We start from the raw sequence: 22,703 nt of genomic DNA on the forward strand, positions 1-22,703 counted from the left end.
AGATGAAGATGCAAACTGGGAGCATCTGTAATCGTATTCGATCAGAGAAGCAATAAAGTTTGAAAGCAATATAACAAGTCTTCTGACCTAAGCAACATGCATTATACATAGGACCGGATGCTGTAAGATGAAATACAGAAGTTTTCTGCCTTCTGCTGATGTGTTAATGTAAACTTGTAAATCTTTCAAGGAGTTTGCTTACAGCGAGACATTAAATAAATCTTGCACTTGAAGTCTTTAAACTCAGAGTAAAAGGTGGTACCACAGTAATACACACTTGGATCATTCCTGCTATGTAGTGCATTTTCATGTTTCCATAATGAATAAAATATGATGATTAAATACACATGGAAAGAATTTTATATAATTTCAGTACTTTGGTTTGAACTTTAACGTGATTTAGATTATAGTAATTTAGTAATAGGCCTACTATTAAATATAATATAGATTTATATTCATTTTTTATAATCATTGTTTCAAACAAAACTTTTTGTTTTGTAAATCGATTTATACTTCCTGTTTCCTGACGCGACACGTGATATAAGGTATTTCCCACGAGTTTTTCTATGGTTTTTCTCCTAACCATCCAAGAGCGATACGGGACGATTCTTTTTTTAGAAACGGTTTCTATTTCAACAACATCATACAAAGTATGGCAATGATAATCTCAGGTATTGATTATGTTCTTTATTTAATGTTTTAAGAATTTAATGTGAGTTTAACACTATCATTTTGCTTGACCTTTATAGAATAACTGAAAACGACAATGGATATGGCCTAATTCACCTCAGATCTTGAAAATAGGAAAGGAAACAAGAACGTTCAATCTTTGAACTCAACAAACAAGTGTTTTCTATGACAAAAGCCTACCCTATATCAGTCACTCAGTATGTATTTTTAATAATGTTAAAATAATGTAATGTTTATGAATTTGATTTCGAACGTTTGCGAAGAAAGCCCGCCCACACACTCTTCTGACTGGCTGTGATTTGTGATTCATTTTGTCGCTGAAATCTTATCGCATCGTGTCTGGTTATTTTGTAAATCCAGTTCCTTCAGGAAGTGACATAATTTTGGTGAGGAAACAACTTGCACAAAGTATTAGAAACTATTAGTAATGCATTTAATCAATTCTGTGATATTTTGTGGTAGTTGGTTCACCTCACATAAAAATTTCAATTTTTTTTTTTTAGACAAAATTACAGACAAATTATATATACAAATTATAGCTAACTTTTGCTCTTTATTTCCATCCTGTTAGATTCATTCCTGCCATTGTGTAAACAATGTTTTAATTAATAATGTTTAAGTGAAAGAATGTTTTGGTGTATGCTTTTATAGAAATACTTCCTTAAATTACATAACCACATTAATTTTTAATAGTTTTCAATAAACTGTTGTGCCACTTTTGCACACAGTATTTCGGAGCAAATTGCTTTTAGCACTAATTTTGAGGATAAATATGGGCCTTACCTGATTTTCAGAATTCCTTCAGTGAATTGGCCACCAAAACAAAGCAGAAAGCATGTCCAAATAAACAACGCAATTAATTCTTGGTGAATTTTCCCAACAGAGTTCAAGTTCTTTGCTGAAAGGAAGAATAGTTTTAAAATGTTTGTGTCTGCTGAAAATTATAGTTTTTCCCCTTTGTGTGCACAGAGGAAGCACTTATTTTCTTGAATGTGTTTTCCTCTATCTGTGAGTAAGTGAGATTGGGCTCCAAGTGTTCATTTTTAGCAGTGGCCTACTTCTCTGTCACCATGAAGAATTGTCCTCGGGCATAAGACCTGTTCCTCGTACCTCTCTCCTTCCGTCTTCCCCACACTCTCTCTCTTCCTCTACCCTTTTTCTCATTCTATGTGCCTCAGTTTTCACCCAAATCCACAGGACTATTCAGAAGAGGCTTGTTAAAGAAATAGTTCATCCAAAAATCTGAAGTCTGTCATTATTTACTCATATGTGGATATTTTTTCTGAAGAGCTAGTAAGAAGTATTCTTGACTCCATTATAGTTATCCAAAAAAAAAAAAAAAATACAACAAAATACTATAAAATTATTCAGACCTGTGTGTAATATTCAGAAGTCTTCAAACGTTGTTGTGTGAGGAACAGATGAAAATGAAGCCCAACTGAAAAAACTAAGAAAATTATCTCTTTTTTTTTAGCTTTGGTAATATAATTTGACATGTAATTTAAAATACATTAATAATTCCACAGTTAGTAAAGTGTTTTTCTGTCATTTCTAATCAGGCAACGAATATAGTACCCACAAGAAAGTTAAACACAGTGCAAAGTTAAGAAAAATACATTATGTACAGATGTGACGGAAGATCATAACCCTTATATGTACGTATTTCTGCATTATTTAACATAACTTGATTGTGTGTATGTGTGTGAGCTGTGTAGGTGTTTGAGGTCTCTGGTTTCTGCATGGGTAACTGCAGATGGAGATTGTAGACTATGTCTCCCTCAGGCAAATCGACTTTTATTTCAAACGGTTCACCCACAGTGGCAGCTTACTGTACAGTACCTCTCTCTCCGATAATAACTTTTCAACACATTCTGTTGAATTTATGGCTAGTGACTGCAAGTTAAAACATATTGGTTCATCTCATAAATTTCCAGCATTTTTATGGAGGCATTGTTGGTCCATTTGCTGATGAGCATCAAAAAGAATGTCTGAACATTAAACATCATATTAGAATAGCATGAGTTATGGGCCATTCACATAGGGAGCATTATTGTTTAATTGTGCATGCAAAGTCATTTATTTCATGTCTTGCTGTTTCAGGGTCTAATTTCACTATTGCTGCATTTTTAAAACATCATGTAAAGTTAGACCTGTTTTTCGCCACATTAACATTTACAGTCAAATGTAAAACTAAACTCAACTATAATAACTCAACTAAGAAATTTTACAATTTTATGCACAAAATGAGCTCATTTCAAATTTGATGCCTGCTACAGGTCTCAAAATAGTTGGGATGGGGGCATGTTTACCATCTCCTCTTCCTTCAAAACAGTATGAAGATGTCTGGGCATCGAGGTTATGAGTTTCTGGAGTTTTGGTGTTGGAATTTGGTCCTAATCTTGCCTGATATAGGTTTCCAACTGCTGAAGAGTTTGTGGTCGTCTTTGACATATTTTCCTATATAGGTGAAAGATCTGGACTGCAGGCAGGCCAATTCAGCACCCGGACTCTTCTATGATGAAGCCATGCTGTTGTAATAGCTGCAGTATGTGGTTTTGCATTGTCCTACTGAAATACACAAGGCCTTCCCTGAAATAGACGTCATCTGGAGGGGAGCATATGTTGCTCTAAAACCTTTATATATCTTTCAGTGTTCATAGTGCCTCCCAAAAATGCAAGCTGACCATACCGTATGCACTTACGCACCCCCATACCATCAGAGATGCTGGCTTTTGAACTGAGCACTGATAACACACTGGAAGGTTTCCCTCCTCTTTAGCCCGGAAGAGTCAAAATGTCAAATTTGGACTCGTCTGACCATAGAACACTTTTCTACTTTGAAACAGTCCATTTTCAATGAGCCTTGGCCCACAGGAAATTGGCATCTGCAGATGGCACGGCGGATTGTGTTTACCGACAGTGGTTTCTGGAAGTATTCCTGGGCCCATTTAGTAATGTCATTGACACGATCATGCCGATGAGTGATGCAGTGTCGTCTGAGGGCCTCGAAGACCACGGGCATCCAATAAAGGTCTTCGGCCTTGTCCCTTACGCACAAAGATTTCTCCAGTTGTTATGATGATGATGATGATGTTATGCACTGTAGATGATGAGATTTGCAAAGCCTTTGCAATTTGATGTTGAGGAACATTGTTTTTAAAGTATTCCACAATCTTTTTGTGCACTCTTTCACAGCTCTGCCCATCTTTACTTCTGAGAGACTCTGCCTCTCTAAGACATCCCTTTTATAGTTAATCATGTTACAAACCTGATATCAATTAACTTAATTAGTTGCTAGATGTTCTCCTAGCTCAATCTTTTCAAAATATCTTGCTTTTTAAGCCATTTGTTGCTCCTGTGCCAACTTTTTTGAGACCTGTAGCAGGCATCTAATTTGAAATTAGCTCATTTTGTGGATAAAAGTGTCAAATTTCTCCGTTTAACTCCGTTTTATCTATGTTCTATTGTGAATAAAATAATGGCTCATGTGATTTGAAAGTCTTTTAGTTTTCATTTTATTCAAATTTAAAAAACGTCCCAACATTTACGAAATTCAGGTTGTAGTACAGAAGCCTTCCTTTTTAAAAAAAAGAAAAACCAGAAGGGAATGACGCAGGGTTATGTTTCTTGCACATGCATTCATCCTCCAATGCGGAGGGAATATTGCACTAAAAGACTCCGACACTGTTACACTGTTACAGTGCGAGCAGTGTAAACTGACTTCATGACTCCTTATGAATCAAACACGTGCAGCGCAAGCAGTGTAGTCCAATTCCCGAACAAATTACTCAAATAAACCAGTTCTTTTTAGTGAATCAAACGCATGCTGCACAAGCAGTGTAGTCCGATTCCTTAACGAATGACCTGAACGAAGCCTACAGTCTCCATTATTTATATATATCTCTCTCTCTCTCATATATATATGAGAGAGAGAGAGAGAGAGAGAGAGTGAAACAAACATTAAAAGTTATTAAACCTTGAAAAACCCACCTCAAGATTCCTGCACTTTGTTCCATTCCGATGCATTCCGTTTAGCTGCTTTGAACACAAGTAATGCGTCCTGTGTAAATGCCCCTCAAATTTGCATCATAAGCATACACAACCACAGCACATTGTCAGCATAAATAGCATCCGAGTCTATGATTATTGCTCTGCAATTAAATGTGAAGCAATCACGTGGATGGTGAGAACCATCACATCACAGGCGGTTTATTTTTAACGAGCCTACTTGATTAATCACAGTAGATTCTAGAAGTCTTCAGGAAGGCTGCCTCTGACCCACAAAAATAATTCCAACCCCCATCTTTTCCCAAGTTTTATAGTGCTCATATTAAAAAGTCATGAAGACGTGCTAAAAATGCATTCGGCCGCATCAAATTAGCCCAATTAATGCTGAAAGTTCAGGAGCATGCATGTGCCTCAGCATGCACCTCTGCATTCTGTATTGCTTGTGTTCTCTCTTCCTCTAGACCCTAATTGTAGTCCACCATCCACGTTAGGATTCAGAAGTGGAAAAGACATGCAGTAGCACCTAAAAGTATTTGGACATGTAAGTTACAATTAAAAATCCATGTCTTTGCATTACATAATTCAATATCAAAACAAGTGGCAATCATTTTAAAGCTAGCATTTGATAGGTTGTAAAGGATAAAATGTACTGACATCCATTTCCTGAAAACTATTTAAACTTGTATAAAAAAGTGCTACAATGCACTGCGAATACCAGAAAGCACTGATGCTCACTATGTTCCCTTAACAAAAGTTAGTCATGTGAGCCAACTCAGTATACATTATGACTAACAATGGATGTTTTGAAAAATCTGGATCTATAACAGGATTTATGTCGAGAGATCCAAGATGGTGGACAATAAACTTTTCAAAATTTAAAAATGGATTGTTTTATCCAATTTTTATATGTACTATTTATTTTTTATGCCTATTAGAGTATTGTTCCATTAGTTTAGCAACATGCTAATGGCGAACTCTATGAAATCAAATGCGAGTCTCCATTCATTCAGTTGCTGTCTTTGTAGAGGAAAAACACAAAGAAAAAAAAATTGAGATCAGAAAGTCACTGTAAATATGGTCCAGGCAACTTAAACCTGTGACTTAAAGGGTTAGTTCACCCAAAAATGAAATTTCTGTCATTAATTACTCAATGTCGTTCTACACCCCTAAGACATTCAGTTCATCTTTGGAACACAAATTAAGATATTTTTGATTAAATCTGATGGCTCAGAGAGGCCTCTATTGCCAGCAAGACAATTACCATTTTCAGTGATCAGAAAAAACATATTTAACATATTTGTGACTACAGTGGTTCAACCTTAATGTTATGAAGCGACGAGAATACTTTTTGTGCGCCCAAAAAACAGCAAGACAATTAACATATTTTAAAGGTCCCGTTCTTCGTGATCCCATGTTTCAAACTTTAGTTAGTGTGTAATGTTGTTGTTAGAGTATAAATAAAATCTGTAAAATTTTAAAGCTCAAAGTTCAATGCCAAGCGAGATATTTTATTTAACAGAAGTCGCCTATCGAACGGCCAGTTTGGACTACATCCCTCTACTTCCTTCTTTAATGACGTCACTAAAACAGTTTTTTGACTAACCTCCGCCCACAGGAATACACAAGAGTTGCGTTTGTAGAGTGTGTTTGTTGCCATGTCGTCGAAACGCTGTTATTTTCATCCCGCAGTCCAATCACCGGGTCTGATTCCAGCTCAAATTGATAGGGTAAAATTAAAGACATGTTTACAATAACACTGAGCGCGTGCATCTCCACGTTATGGTAAGAGGCGTGACCTTTCCGGGCAAGATGCACTAAACTGCTGTCGAATCACAACACAGGAACCGCTGGCACAATCAGAACTCGTTACGTATTTCTGAAGGAGGGACTTCATAGAACAAGGAAGTCATCAGCCCATTTTTATGACAGTGGAAACAGCGGTATACAGATAAGTAAATTATGTGAAAAATACTGTGTTTTTTCACACGCGAAACATGAACACATGTTATATTGCACACTATAAACACAATCAAAGCTTCAAAAAACCACGAAAAACGGGACCTTTAACATTCGAAGGTTTAAAATCGTAAAGCTTTGAAGCAGTGTTTTTAAATCGGTCATCACTAGATATTGTTGAAAAGTCGCACAAAAAGTATTCTCGTCACTTTATAATATTAAGGTTGAACCACTGTAGTCACATGAACTGTTTAATGTTTTTAGTACCTTTCTGGGAATCTGAAGGTGTTATCTTGCTGGCAATGGAGGCCCTTACTGAGCCATCGGATTTTATCAAAAATATCTTGTGTTCTAAAAGTCTTACAGGTGTGGAACGACATGAGGGTGAGTAATTAATGACAGAAATTTCATTTTTGGGTGAACTAACCCTTTAAGTGACCAAATACTTTCTGGGGCCACTGTATTTTTGAGTGGCGCCAAAAACTGCAACAAGCATTGCTTCAGTGTTCAAGGCATATTTTTAGATCATGTTTACCCAGCAGATGAGAAAACCTTGAAAGTCTTTGATCAGCATTTGTGTCTTGCACTGACATTTTGATAGACATGCTAAGCTATGAACGTTTTACTCAGTAACTTGTATTTCAGATACAATCTCAAAACAAAAAGAGTTCTGTTGCAGACAGAATATATACATATATATATGTATATACACACACAGAGAGATATTTTATTTATTTATTTGAGCTCTAACCTGTTTAACAACTGTTCATTAAATGCAATAATATACAGGAAAACAAAAATGAGTGGAACTACTTAAACCATTAATCACGGATGTAATCATTGATTACATTTGCTCTAGTTGAATCTGGCTCATTAGCTCTCTAGGGACGGTGAGCGCAGAGGCCCAAACAGATGTTTACCAAAGCATGCTTTCCAAACTCTTCAACCTTTCCTTTCCTCTGTACTTCGACTTCAAAGCTCAGAGGGGCCAACCACCCACACATTTGCATATATTTGCATACCTGAAGGAGCATGTTAATTTGAGGCAGATGTTGGCGTAAGTGAGTAAAATTAAGGAGAGGAGGGAGTACTTCAGGACCTGTTGCAGTAGACTAATGAACGCCTGTTTTCCTGCCGAGGGACTAGAAACAAGTTTGGATGGAAATTAGTGAAACATTTTAGCACAAGTATATATAAGTATATTATATATATGTATATATAATATGCAACTCTACATATTTTTAAATGATATATATATATATATATATATATATATATATATATATATATATATATATATATATATATATATGTATATTGTGTGCATATATTTATTTTAAATATAATGCATTTGTTTTCAACTTTGTTTTTAGGATTCTGGCCTTTTTTTGTGTAAAGTGCCAACAAACAACAGTTTTGTTTCTCTCAGAGGTCGTTATTAAACAGACAAAGAAAATATTGCTCCATAAACCCATCCAGAAGAACATTCACAGCTTGCTCTTCATTTAATTGTGCCTCATAAACCAAAAAGCCTTGCGTAGTGGATCTCATAAAAAAGGCACTAATTATGCTTATGAAAATGGCAGTTTTCCTCCAAGACCTTCCTCATTGTCCAGTGCCCATCTTCAAAAAATACAAACGATTTTGCGCACTGCTATATTTAAATGGTATTTAAACATAAAGAGATTAGCAGCTGACGTTTTCACATCTGTGCATCCTCCAATACATTCTTGCCGCATTTTCCTATCTCATTTTTCTCGTGACTAATACCACTTGCCTACGAGTGCTTATGGATAATCACAGTTGGCAGTCTCGGCTGTGTTGTGGATAATCTTTTTAGCTCTTTTCTTGTTCTTGTTCAATTTGTAGGAGTGCTGTGGATCCCAACCAGCCAACAAGCCGGCCAATATTTGCAGAGATGTTTTGTGAGGGCTGGTGGAAGGTTTGGCTCGGTTTTATCATTTATCAATAAATGTAAATTATTAAGGTGTTTATGGCCTACTGACACTCAGTACGCACAGAGTCTGTAACATTGGTACAATGTTGCCAAGTACAGAATATTTTTAGTTTTGGCCTTTATGAAAGTATTTATTTATTCTGCTGATGCAACTTGGGATGATGTGCAGAGCAGATATTACATCATGCAAAGAAAAATTATTTGCTTTGAAAAACTGGCCTCATTATGAATCATTATACATAACATTATACATACATGTTTAAATTAGTTTTATATGTGTGTGTGTGTGTGTGTGTGTGTAGTCAAACCAAAAATGATTCAGACATTTTTTATATTTTTGATTTTTGATGAGGATAGCAAAATAAAGTAAACTGTGACATATTATACCCGAAAATTCTTCATACAGTGGACTACCAGTCAAATTGTTAAAAATTTGGAACCAAAAATTATTCAGACACTTTGACCTGACCATGTTTTGCTTAAGTGTTATCTGACATTTTTTCTGACACAGTTTAATTCTGAGATCTTGTCATATTTTATTACATTTTTTTAAACCATAGGGAATAAACTGTATTAATGAATGAAACATTCTATATATATATGATGCGGACATCTAAATGTCTTTGACGCATATATATATATATATATATATATATATATATATATATATATATGGGTCAAAGACATTTAGATGTCCGCATCAATAGAAATTTACAAAAGTGATTTTATATACATAGAAAGCACATTAAATGCAGGTAAAACATCTACTTTTAAGGTTTGAAATGGGTTTTCTGAGAATAAAATGTCAAAATGTGGGTGAAATAATGTTCCATTGTCATTCAGTATAACATTTTTATTTATGTAAAAATTTAAACAACATACTTATTCTGACCTGTACGTATTAAAATATATAAAAGAATAAGTGAGCATTCTAAATTTTATTGCATTTTAAATCTCCTTGTCTTAGCCTCAGACGTCACGAGCCGTTGGCTAAACGTCTGATGCATATGGCACACAAATTTGGAAAGACTTCAGGAGTTTTGAAGTCGCCATCTGATTGGTTGAATTTTACAGGATGTCTGGGAGACGCACATGGCGTTCTGTAATGGTCTGCCTGGAAACAAAGATGGCGTGATGCCAAACCCCCATTATAACTGTGACAGTGAGCACTTATCAGCATCAACTAAATGCTGGATTTTCAAAAGTATGTGAAGAATGTAAAGTTCGTGGCATAGACTTTTTAAAATACATCCAAGAGTTTTACAGTCTGTTATTGTTGGGACATCAACGTTACATTTTCATGCCCCTAAACATGACAAGAAACAAAACAAACTCTGGTTTGTGGTTGTATTACATGTTAGTCAGACCGCCTCTGGGCAGTCCTTGGCCAATGAAAGCCACTATGGAGTCCAGACCTTCTGCAGTCAATCTGAAGGTCTGGCTTTGTGAGACTAATCATCTCCTAACAAGGCCTATTAAGGTCTGGGTAGATTAGATGGTAAGCAAACAATCAGTTCTCGTAATCTGGATGCAGGAGAAATGGGTATAAAGATCTGAGCAACTTTGACAAGGTCCAAATGGTTATGGCAAGGTGAGTAGGTCAGATTTTGTGGCACACAAAATTTGGTTACACTTTATTTTAAGGTGACGTATACTTACTAAAATAAGTACTGAGTAATATTAATTAACTATAAGTACTTACTTTTACGTACTGAGTACGTACTGAGTTATGGTGTGGGTTTGGTTTAGGGTTAGTTACTTGTATTTATGCATACCCAGGTGAAAAAAAGTACATTTTAATAATGTACTTAAAGTGCTCTATTTTCACGCACTAATTTTGTACTTAATATACTAAAAATTCTTCTTTAGTACTTCTTAAGATAATCTTAAGAACATCTAAGTGTGCTCAACTGTGCTATTTCGGGACACCATGAAATATGAACTTAAATGTGCTTTTAATATCTCTGTATTTAAAAAATATATTTAGTTACCACTTGTAGTACACTATGGGTTCAAATGTACTATAAGTAGCATCTAAATACATTTTTTTAAATACAGAGATAGTATATTAAAAGCACATTTTAGTTCATATTTCATTATGCCTATAATGACTCGTCCCCCATCGAAAGCACCTTCAAAGGGCACGCAAGCCTCAGAACCGGATCTTAACACATGCCTCCTACCTAAACATAGTTTCAGACCAGGTACACCTCTTAATGACAATTGTGATCCCTGGTGGAATTGGCCTCTTTCAGCAGGATAATGCACACTGCACACATTGTTCAGAAATGGTTTGAGGAACATGATGAAGAGTTCAAGGTGTTGCTCTGGCCTCCATATTCCCCAGATCTCAATCCAATTGAGCATTAAGGGATGTGCCGGACCAACAAGTTCAATCCACGGATCTGCCTTGCAACCTACAGGACTTGAAGGATCTGCTGCTAACGTCTTGGTGCCAGATACCGCAGCACACCTTCAGGGGTCTAGTGGAGTCCATGCCTCACTGGGTCAGAGCTTTTTTGGCAGCACACGGTGGACCAACAGCATATTGGGCTGGTGGTCATGATGATGGCTCATCTGTGTATGTATATGTATGTATACATATTGTATTATTGTATCAGCCCTCTACCAAATGGATTTATGTACAGTATAATTACAATACCAAAATGTTTCCTTCAGGTAAATGCAATATTTGTGGACTGATATTTTATGATCTAATATTCCTGTTTTTGTCCAATTCCCAATGCTGCCAAAAACAATATCAAGAAAAGGAGCTATTGGGCATGCATAATATTTCTGACAACACAGAAATGGTTTTGTTTTCCCTCAGATGGAACATAGCAGACTTAAAATCAGTCAGATAAATGTCACAGCACAGAGGAACCGCAAGCACGAGTCAGGTAATTTCATGCAGTGCATTTTCACAGCATATCAAAAATTCATGCGCCAAAAGTATATAATGGCAATATGCACCCTGCAGGTATCCTGGGATACCAGTGACATTACTGGTGTTTGCAGTGAATATAGTATATCTAGAGTCACATATGTGCTTACATATCCAAGCGAGCTGCAGTATAAATGTTGTTTATTAATATTAGCGTAACAGTCATTCTAAATTTCCACTCGGTGGTCAATAAAGTGTCAACAAACCTGGTCTCGCTGGGTGAGCCACATTCAAAGGCGTTTATAAAATGACCAATATATGCAAGCATGGCTGCACCTCGATTGGATTTTTTATTAATATTCCGAAGCTGCTACAAACCATTAGTATCATGAAAATATATGCAGGTCACATTTCTACCCAAAATCCAAATCAGAAAACTTTTTTTTTTTTTTTTTTTTTAATCAGTATGATGGACATGTGAGAAGGTAGGCTACTGCGTAGTAAAAATGACCCACTTCATCTAGATCTCTTTTCAACCTTTTTTTTTTTCACCTCTGATGCTCCTTGATATAGTGAGCCTTTGGACTTCTTCATTTAGCACAATTCCTCAACCACCCAATTTTAATTTCTAATGCACTCCCACTGACATTATGCGATGCAAATTGAATTAAATCCTGTCTTCCTATGCATCTCGTTCTGGCCTTCAGGGCAATTGATTCAGTTCTCTAATTCGAGGAAGTGGGAGGGGTTCTTTGGCTCAGATGAAGCCTCTTGGTGGTACTTTTCATGCTTGCTGTATTGACATCCCATAGATGCATATCCTCGGGACCGTGCTGTTGTAATGCATTTAGACAAGATCCATATCCCATCCAATTAACAACATCAGCACCAGCTGAATTGCACTCATATGTGTGTAAATGTCTTTATATCACTTATAAATTATCACCAGGGTGAAGGATATCATAAATATGCAGCATTGAGCATCCAAGATTGGAAGCGCAATACATGGAGAGGTCGTGCACACAAATCTGAATAACTCATGTACGTGTGCTGTGCAAAGAGAAGCTTTTTGTTTTCATCAGAAACGATCAAAACCTTTATGCCCAGCAGGGGATATATGCGCGACCCTGAGATCAAGAGACTCACACAGATCAATTGATTAGAAAAAAACACCACATTCTTAGAAGTTGAGTGAAAAAAGCAATCGAAACATTGTTCAAAATGCTTCTGAAAAGCATTACTAATAAGTTTGCGGAGCATGTCTAAGTGAAATATCCAAATGATGGTTTGGATAAAGAGATAATTTAGCAACAGTAGATCAATGATTTTTTTATGTAGTCAACTGAATTCCCACCAGGTTTCCATACCCTCAGGGTGATAAAAGCAAACGCTTCTTTAGAAGGGTCGTGCGGAGTTCAGTGATATTTAAGCATGCAAAGTACAGAATAAGTCATTAGCAATGTAAATTAGCCTCTTACAGTACGAAAACTTTATTGCAATTCAAAACATCCAATGCAGAAGGAAAACAATATTGCACATTGTCAGGAAAATTAAAACTGCATTTTTAAATCAAAAGCCTGCAAAACTTAGATAAATAAAAAAACTATAATAAAAGAAAAATGTTCACTTTGTTGAACCAGCTAATGTATGTGTACGTTCTCATAAAGTGTGTGTCACGAAGGTTTAGTCAGATTTGTTTGAGCTGTAGACGAAGTCTTCGCTGTTGTGGATGCTGAATCGCTTGAAATGTCAGATTTATTCCTTTGGGTTGTGGACTTAGATGAAGGACCAGCATCTGTAGACATAAGAATAAAGATACTGTATACGGTGTGTTTTTGTGACATTAGAAGTAAGGGTGCTCTGATCAGGGTTTTTGGGGCCGATCACTGATTACCAATCACTGAAATAGGGCTGCACAATTATGACAAAAATCATAATTGTCGATTATTCCCTTGAAATTGTAATTGCGATTTTAAAATTAAGCACTTTGCTAGAAGGTTAATTAACTCAAAGGAACACATCCTATATAGGGTAATTCATATATATTTATACAAGATAGACATAAAATTACAACTTATATTTGCACAAAATCATGCACACATGTAGGCTACTTGAACTAAGTAATGTAGTCAGCTCGTGTCGTGAATTTGTTCATCCTGTAATAACACGCCGAAACACACCAACTAGAATTCACAATATTTTAATACAATATTGTATACAATTATAATGTTATGTAAATGACAGTCCAAGCAGTTATTAATGTTGTGCGTTGCTGTTTGGCTGCCAGTGGTGTGGTCCTTTCTGAATGAAGCCAATAATTCTGCCGATCTGACTCCTTTGGGATCAAATAAATTTGTAGTTCTGACGACTGTTGAAACGGCTAACAGCACCACATATCCCAGACATATTGTAAATTTGTTGTGAACCTTCTGAGAGTGTTTTGCTGGCCTTCCTCTGGTAGTTGTAGCTGCTGTCACCATAGACTTAAACAGAGCGCGCAGCTGTGACCGGACACAAATATGGCGACGGGCATAGCGGAAGTGACGTCTTTGAAACCCATGGATAGTGTATTTGAACATCAATAATCCGCGGAAAAGAGCTTATTTTGGCGCTTGTATGTCAAAGGCGGCTTTATTATGCGTGTCTGCGCTTCATGTGAGCACGAAATATGTGGGAATTAATACAATTATGCGCAATCCCGCGCCGAAATTCAGACCCGGTCACACCAACACTATTAAACCGGAGAGCATGAGACGATGAAAAGAGCGCGTGCGTCTCAACTCGCTGTCAGAGAGGAGAGCAAGAACGCGCAGCTGGCATCGATGTATCGATACTGCAGAAAGGAGTATTGGTATCCTTTCTGATATTTCAGTATAGATACATATCGAAATATCGATATTTTTGACAGCACTAGGCTGTGTGCACGGCTTTTTGAAAATGGCGCTTCCTGTTGTTTCGCTTTTTTGTTTCGTTGTTTCGTGTGCGTTCGACATATCAGCGCACACCTACGTCACTGGTAGCTCCTTTTACAGTCTATGGGCTGGACCTTTTACACTCTGAAGTAGTCATGATTCGCCTCTCACAACATGACATGCTAATAACACAATTCTTAAACACGATATGTTTTCCTTGTAATCGCGCCTTTGAACGATTACGAAATCGTGGCATCCGTAATCGTAATCGCGATTAGAGATTCGATTAATTGTGCAGCCCTACACTGAAATAAATAATACTACATTATAAATAGAAGGCTTCAAATAGACCCACTGGGGTTATTTAGCTATTCTTAAAGGGTTTGTTCACCCAAAAATAAAAATTCTGTCAATTACTCACCCTCATGTCGTTCCAAACCCCTAAGACCTTCGGAACTTAAATTAAGATATTTCTTAGCTTTCTGACCTCCGATACAGCGTGGAAGACATAATGGAAGTGAAGAAATTGTTGAAAAAAGTCGTTATTTTTGTTTGTTTTTTGTGTACAAAAAGTATTCTCATCGCTTCATAACATTAAGGTTGAACCATTGCAGTCACATGGACTATTTTAATGATGTCTTTACTACCTTTCTGGGCCTGGAAAGTGGGAGTAACGTTGCAGCCTATTGGAGGCCAGAAAGCTCACGGTTTTCATCAAATATATCTTAATTTGTGTTCCAAAGATGAAAGAAGGTCTTACAGGTTTGGAGTGACATTAGGGTGAGGTATGTCAAACCTGAGAAAGCAGGGTAAGTCAAGCCCGTTTCTGAAAGAGAGGTAACTTATACTGAGTCAGTTACCATGGTAACTTACTCTGTGAACCTAACATGGTCAGGAGCAGGTTTTCTTCAGTAAACCCAGAGTTTCTTTCGGTCTCCTCCCCCTTTTTAAAGTGCAAGTGATGTTTAAATAGTTCATTCATTCGTTCATGCTGCAAAAATGCTTTTCCTAAAGAGTTTTTTTTTTTTGTCCTCTTTCAAGTACAAATATCTAAAAATTCTTAAATCAAGATGGATTTTCTATATAAGAAAATGATACAAGATATTTAGTCTTGTTTCCTGGGGTGATCTAAATTAAGTCTATTTTACTTAAGTAAAATGATCAATATCTGTCAGTGTGGTAATAAAAACAGTCTTAATGCAAACGGAAAACAAGATTATTCGGAGTGTCTATTACTAAGTGCAAATTTACAGTAGCTCTGCCCACCAATGTCACACAAGGTTAAAAACAATGCACGTGATTTATGGCTTCAGTGGTGTAGGCAGTAGTGTGTTGGGTGAGGAGAACTAACTTGTGACGCGATTGACTGGGTTTGAATCCGCCTTATGCCGAGCTCGCTAGTCTCCCTTTTCCCATCACATCAGAAAGGCATTTATTTTCAATAAAAATGAAGAAAATGTTCTAAAAGTGGAAAGTAAAAATTGCCTAACGAGTGTTTAATATTGATAAAATAATTTGCCCTCTGATATTATTGCATCCTGTTAATTTACAATACTGAGGTACAAATAGTAACCTATGTATCTGCCAGTATAAAATATAAAATGAAAATGAATATTAGTTCAATAACTTACCGTTCTGCCAGTTTTCACCTTTGATATTATAACAGTGATAAGAATTAACCTTGCATTGACTCAGAAGTATGCGGATGTCATTTTGTCATGTGCTGTTGCCATGGTGAATCGTAATATTGGAGCTCCATTGATGATGGCTTTTCATAGTCGTGGTGCACGCGCTTAACTCAGAGTCAACCCACTCAGAGTCGATTGAACTAACTCAATTCAGCTGTTCTGAAACTGAAAACTCAGAGTTTCCCATTTCATGGTAAGTCAACTCAAGAGTTCAAGTTTAACTCAGAGTTGGTTGAACCTCCTTATTGAAACGGGCCCCAGGTAGAACTGCCAGACCGTTAATGTAGTGAAGCAATTTTAGCTGTGCACAGGAAAAAAATCGCGAGTTCTGCTGAACAGCTCTTCAGAGACCACCGATCAAACTATATAAAAGGTATTATTGGACGATAACGACTGCCATAGGATCAATCAGAGCACCCTTAAAGGGATATTTACTCATGCAAACTTTGATTTACTCATGCAAAACGCGTAAGTTGATTTGCGGCAGAAGAGTATCTTTTGACCTGACACACAACATAATGACGAACGCGAAGGCGCAGAGGATAGAGCAAGACAAATCACCGGTCACGGATTATAAGTCTAAAACGATAATTTTTAAAGAGAAATTTCAGAGGATCTCGATATAAGAGAAGAGGAGCACAGCCCTATTTGTTGCACAGCCCTATTTGTTTGAACCATGAGAGGCTTCTAAGCTTACAATACTCCTTCATCCTGGGTCATACATCGCGTGATTACTCATTCGGCTCAAGTCAGCTTGTGCAATGTTCGTCCGCCGGAAGTTTTAAATATGGATATTTTTCTTACAAAAATGCATCCCTTTGCTTCAGAAGGCCTTTATTAACCCCCTGGAGCAGTATGGATTTCTTTTATTATGGATGGATGCATTATTTTTGACTTCAAAATGCGGCCCCCATTCACAACCATTATAAACCCTGGAGGACTAAGGATATTTTTTAAATATATCTCTGACTGTGTTCATCTGAAAGAAGATAGTCATATACACCAAGGATGGCTTGAGGGATAATTTTCATTTTTGGATGAACTATCCCTTTAACTTGATAGATTAGCCATGCTAGCTTAGCTTTCACTGCTACAAACAGGAATTTGTTTTGTTTGTAGCATTTGTTGTTCTTTTTTTCAGTTAGCTCACTGGTTAGCCAATTATCCGCTTTGAAAGGATACTTGAAAATGTTATTTTTCACACCAATTTGTTCTTTTTTTGCTAAGCAACAAATAAATTGAGGATGTTTAAAGGTGTAAATTATTTTTTTTAATATTTTTTCCTCAACTTCTAATGTAGTCACATGTCACAAGCAGCTCAGGTGCTCAAAAAAAAAGTGAAGATGGCAGCATACATGGTGCACACTTCCATCACTCTTGAGTGAGCCAGCCAATAACAGAAATGCAAATGGATACCCTTCTCCAGGTATGCTGGACCTTCTTGGAAATCAAACTTTTAGATGAAACTGAAGACAAAAGCGGTTTAAAGACAGTCGACGAGCATCTTTACCTTGTAATGTCTGGTTTTCTAGTTGAGCCTCTGGTTGATCCACCCACAGTTTATATTTTGGGTTGTTTGGGAACCGTTTGGTCAGTCCACAACTTAAACATCGTACAACTGTCTTACGTTGTCGCCTCGGTCCTCCTTCAATATGAAGATGTAATGTACATTGTTATCTTTGATAGATAGATAGATAGATAGATAGATAGATAGATAGATAGATAGATAGATAGATAGATAGACTGACTTACGTTTTTGGCGTACAGTGGATGTGACACCTGGTACTAGTAAAGTGCAGCATTTCTTGCAAATGGTTCTCTTCACTGATGGATCTCTGTAAGGAAAAAACATAATACTTTATTGAAGCTCCATCACTGATGTTAATATAAAATTCACATTATTAATGAGGAGAAACCACTCACTGTCTGAGCACCAGTCGTTTGGAGATGGTCTTCTGAGTGAAGCAGTAAAATCTTGCTAGTTCAATATTCTCTGGATTTTGAGCCAAAACGCAGTGAGCAGCCTGGGATTCATCATGAGAAAACACCATGAGAAAATTTGGAGTTTAAATAAATAGATCTGAAACACGATCTCACTAACCTGATAGAGGAAGTTCAGGCGTTGATATGCTTCTTTATCTTTTATATTCCCAGCCATGTTTCTCTATAGACGTTTGACTGTCACTCCAAAGTGTGAACTTGTACTGCATAACACGACAGCATGCTTGTTTATTTCCTTCTGCAACTCAGTTGCGGGTAAAATCACTATATTTGCTTTATATTGCCATCTAGTGGAGAAGCGGTGTAATGACGTCTGCTTCATGTATTATAATGTGTAAAACGACCATATTGCGCCTCATAGCGACATATTAACGATATAACGCTTATTCCAGACAAGGGAGTTGGAGTCTGTAGCTGTATGGTTAGAGCCGCATATTTGAAATTATAGCAATTTGCAAGTATGATATATCTTGTGAGACATTTGGATCTAAATTACAGTTGGACTTTAACACACTTGCAAAGTTTTCGAATGTCCAGTCTATCTATCTATCTATCTATCTATCTATCTATCTATCTATCCGTCTGTGCCAAAGGGAGGGGGTGTTGGGCGCACAAAACTGGCAGTCAGAAGTCTCTTTCTCCACATTGGACACACACACACACACACACTGGGCCCTTCCTCACATGTCTCCAGACCAGTCTGTCAAATCACGCAGCATGTGAAGCCCCTGCGAACCACCAGCTTGGAAAACGTTCCCTCTGGATACTTCATTAAGCGGCTTTAAATGTTAATCTCTTCCGGATAATATTTTGACTTCTTTTGGGCTTTTTTCCCCTTTTCTCACACATTGGCTCAGAGGGCTTTCTGTGGACTGAGATGGTGCAATGCTCCGCAGGACAGCACCGCGTGTATGTTGGTTGTGGATCCTGCTCTCCAGTGTGTTAGTGTGGAGAGTTCACTGCGCCAGTGCACAGAGCTGTCATGAGGTTAAAACCGCTTTCCAGCTGCGCCAAGTCGGTTCATTAAGATGGGTTCCGGAGACCGCAGCAACAGGTTCGTTTATATGGCGAGTATTCTGTAGTGTTACGTGGGAAGCGGTATCTAATAGGCTATAACATAAACATAAAACATTGATATTCTCCACATTATTTCCAGCGGTATTAGCTATTTGTTATTTGGTTCACTTAGTGCCAAGAAGAAGAAAAAAACAGCCCGCTGAACTCGACAATAGCTGGGCATTTTGTTGTAATGTTACCTGCCATCTAACGGCTAGTTTCAAAATTTTTAACCGTCAAGCAATTACGAAACGCAAAAACAATAGCCTACCTGGAAGGGTAACGCACAACAATAACAAAACACTGTTTCCTCAAAAAAAAGTAAACCTATGCTAATTAATAAAATATTAAATACCCTATAAATTTCTAACATTGCCCAAAACTGACATTTTTTGAATAGAATGCACGTGACTTCTAAACTTTCTGGTAAAATAGCCTATATTTTCTTTCTAATTTTCTTTTAGACACTGTGAATGATCGTTTTTACTTTTTTTAATCATTTATTTGCCTTTTCCACTTCATTTAAGTTTTTAAAAGTGTATTCATATTTTTATTGATGTCATCATAATAATTATTTGAAAAATATTGTTTAAATGAGTTAGACAAGTGTGAAGTAGTCTAATTAATTAAACAAAAAATAAATACATTTTAGTGGCCTATGTTTAACTACATTGTACCATGTCAGCTGTAATGTAAAGTGTGACCAAAAAAGTCATCTAACAAGTCATTTTGATGATGGAGCATAAATCAGAAATGTCAGTGGTGCTGACAAAATTAACACGAGTGTAGGATAGGCTGTCAAATGTTTTTCATGTTCCACATTTCGTGTTAAATCAAAAACGCATTCCTGAATAGAAGTCATCTCAAAAATGTTTGGGTGTTCCTATGAAATTGTGAGCTGGGCATATTCAGTTTGTCTCAAGTACTTGTTTATGGAAAGGATACATTAGAAAAGTATGACCATTACAAAACAAAGTTTTATTCTTAGTACATAAGTTTGGAGGCATTGCTCCATGTGTATTGAGAGCAGAGGAGGTGAGAGAGGTCAGCAGAATGCCGGTGATCACAGTCAGCTGTTCTAATGCGTGGCTTATGGGGTCCCATTGGTGTAAAATTGGTCACATAGGATAGGGCCGGCTGACTGACAGAGCAGATATCGTCTGTCTTGATCACATGTGCTCTCTTTTACATGCTCCTTCTTGCTGTATAACCATACTGTATATGTGTTATTTCTGTCCCATAGGATTATTTTAATGAAAACATTCTTAGAAACTGTATTGTAGTTTTAAATAATTAATTATAGCAGCTGTATTTTTTATGTGATATTTTCTTAATTTTTAAGTACTGAAAGGTCACCTTTTCCAGAGCTTGTAAAAATCTGGATGAACCCATATTGATTTTCTGTAGTAAAGTTATAACAGCTAATCAAATGAGGGAAATTGTTGTCTGTTCTTTTCCTAATAACTTGAATCATATTGTTTTTGGTATTTACAGTATGTGTACAGTTTATATAAAATATATCACACACAATATAAAAAATCCACACCAAATCCACTTGACGGTTAATGATCACAAGTTGTCGTAATGGTACCTTTTATTAAATAGCAAAACAATACCTGAAAGTCAAAAATAGAAAAGGTAAAAGAATGTGGAAGAAATTTTAATTAAACATAACTAAAACTTCTTTCCTTACAGGGATAACATTTATGTATAATAACATTTTTATATGGTTTGATACTGTAACACTTGGTGTTTGAGACAAAAGAGAAATAAAACTAGGCAGGTGTCCAGATTCGTTATGAATGACTAAGCTAACGATTGAGGTATCCAGATTTGCTCCTACCTAATAACAAAGAATTATACTTATGTAGAACCTATCAAGTTGGAGGAAAATTATGTAATGAATCATCACCTTTACCATGTTTCTTTCTTATAAAAACTGTTGTACACTCTTGATTGGGGGAATTTCTCTGAAATTGGTCTGAGATCCTAAAGCATATTAAAGGCATTGTCTGGAGTCTTGTCTGATTACTGCTGCGCAGCAGGTTAGTGGAACGCTAAAGATCTTAAAGGGATAGTTCACCCAAAAATAAAAATTATTCCATGATTTACTCTCCCTCAAGCTATCTTAGGTGTGGCTATCTTCTTTCAGACGAACACAATCTGAGATATATTTAAAAATATCCTTAGTCCTCCAAGGTTTATAATGGTTGTGAATGGCAGCCCAAATTTTGAAGACAGAAAAAATACACCCATCCATAAAAAATGAATCCATATGACTCCAGGGGCTTAATAAAGGCCTTCTGATGCAAATCGATGCATTTGTTTAAGACAAATATCCTTATTTAAAACTTTATAAAGTAAAATAACAAGCTTCCAGTGCGACAGCCATACGCATCCAAAAAGCATTAACTTCCGCAACATTGTACACAATGCCATGACGTTGTACACTACGTCATTGTGTACTACGTTGCGGAAGTTAACGGTTTTTGGACATATAATTTTCATTTTTGGGTGAACTATCCCTTTAAAGGTGCCATCGAACGTTTTTTTTACAAGATGTAATATAAGTCTAAGGTGTCCCCTGAATGTGTCTGTGAAGTTTCAGCTCAAAATACCCCATAGATTTTTTTAAATAAATTTTTTTAACTGCCTATTTTGGGGCATCATTAACTATGCACCGATTCAGGGGCTGCTGGCCCTTTAAATCTTGTGCTCCCTGCCCATCGAGCTCGCGACTCTATAATACAGTGCATTTACAAAGTTCACACAGCTAATATAACCCTCAAATGAATCTTTACAAGATGTTCGTCATGTATGCTGCATGCATGCTTCGGATCATGTGAGTATAGTATTTATTTGGATGTTTAATTTTGATTCTGAACGTGTTTGATAGTGCTCCGTGGCTAAAGCTAACATTACACACTGTTGGAGAGATTTATAAAGAATGAAGTTGTGTTTATGAATTATACAGACTGCAAGTGTTAAAAAATGAAAATAGTGACGGCTCTTGTCTCCGTGAATGCAGTAAGAAATGATGGTAACTTCAACCAACAGTAGCTTACATTAGCAACATGCTAACGAAACATTTAGAAAGACAATTTACAAATATCACTAAAAATATCATGATATCATGGATCATGTCAGTTATTATCGCTCCATCTGCCATTTTTCGCTGTTGTTATTGCTTGCTTACCTAGTCTGATGATTCAGCTGTGCACAGATCCAGACGCTAAATACTGCCCATAATGTTGGGAACATGGGCTGGCATATGCAAATGTTGGGGGCGTATTAATGACCCCAACTGTTACGTAACAGTCGGTGTTATGTTGAGATTCGCCTGTTCTTTGGAGGTCTTTTAAACAAATGAGATTTATATAAGAAGGAGGAAACAATGGAGTTTGAAACTCAGTGCATGTCTTTTCCATGTACTGAACTCTTGTTATTCAACTATGCCGAGGTAAATTCAATTTTTAATTCTAGGGCACCTTTAATCCCAAGTGATAGTGTTAATAGGGGATGAGACGTCCTCCGACTTGAAGAAAGTTGTC

At 36.7% G+C, this 22,703-nt stretch overlaps 2 protein-coding genes across 3 annotated transcripts in view; one reads left to right on the forward strand and one right to left on the reverse strand.

Annotated features, from left to right (window-relative positions):
- Positions 1–12,961: 12,961 nt before the first annotated feature.
- On the reverse strand, positions 12,962–18,378 carry rpp21 (ribonuclease P 21 subunit). Its single transcript, XM_048163913.1, has 5 exons — positions 18,197–18,378; positions 18,019–18,119; positions 17,848–17,930; positions 17,606–17,740; positions 12,962–13,290 (listed from the first exon to the last, which is right to left on the reverse strand). Exons 1-5 carry the CDS (start codon positions 18,251–18,253, stop codon positions 13,169–13,171), a joined length of 498 nt encoding a protein of 165 aa, XP_048019870.1. The 5' UTR covers positions 18,254–18,378; the 3' UTR covers positions 12,962–13,168.
- A 152-nt stretch (positions 18,379–18,530) lies between these two features.
- gpc5b (glypican 5b) overlaps positions 18,531–22,703 on the forward strand; it is a 52,566-nt gene continuing 48,393 nt past the window's right edge. For both annotated transcript variants that reach the window (XM_048163896.1, XM_048163902.1), the window contains exon 1: positions 18,531–19,150. In XM_048163896.1, coding sequence (XP_048019853.1) covers positions 18,982–19,150 — 169 coding nt within the window. In that variant the 5' untranslated portion in view covers positions 18,531–18,981. The remainder of the gene's footprint in view (positions 19,151–22,703) is intronic.

Source organism: Megalobrama amblycephala, linkage group LG2, assembly GCF_018812025.1.
Source record: "Megalobrama amblycephala isolate DHTTF-2021 linkage group LG2, ASM1881202v1, whole genome shotgun sequence".
NCBI classification, from domain to species: Eukaryota; Metazoa; Chordata; class Actinopteri; order Cypriniformes; family Xenocyprididae; genus Megalobrama; species Megalobrama amblycephala.

What these genes read in the sequence shown, in the direction of transcription:
- rpp21 (XM_048163913.1), bottom strand. Translation starts at nt 18,253, where the DNA reads ATGGCTGGGAATATAAAAGATAAAGAAGCATATCAACGCCTGAACTTC. An exon ending in AAACGACTGGTGCTCAGACA is followed by an intron (nt 17,931 to 18,018) that starts GTGAGTGGTTTC and finishes TTTTCCTTACAG; the next exon opens with AGATCCATCAGTGAAGAGAA. An exon ending in AGAAAACCAGACATTACAAG is followed by an intron (nt 13,291 to 17,605) that starts GTAAAGATGCTC and finishes TTATGTCTACAG; the next exon opens with ATGCTGGTCCTTCATCTAAG.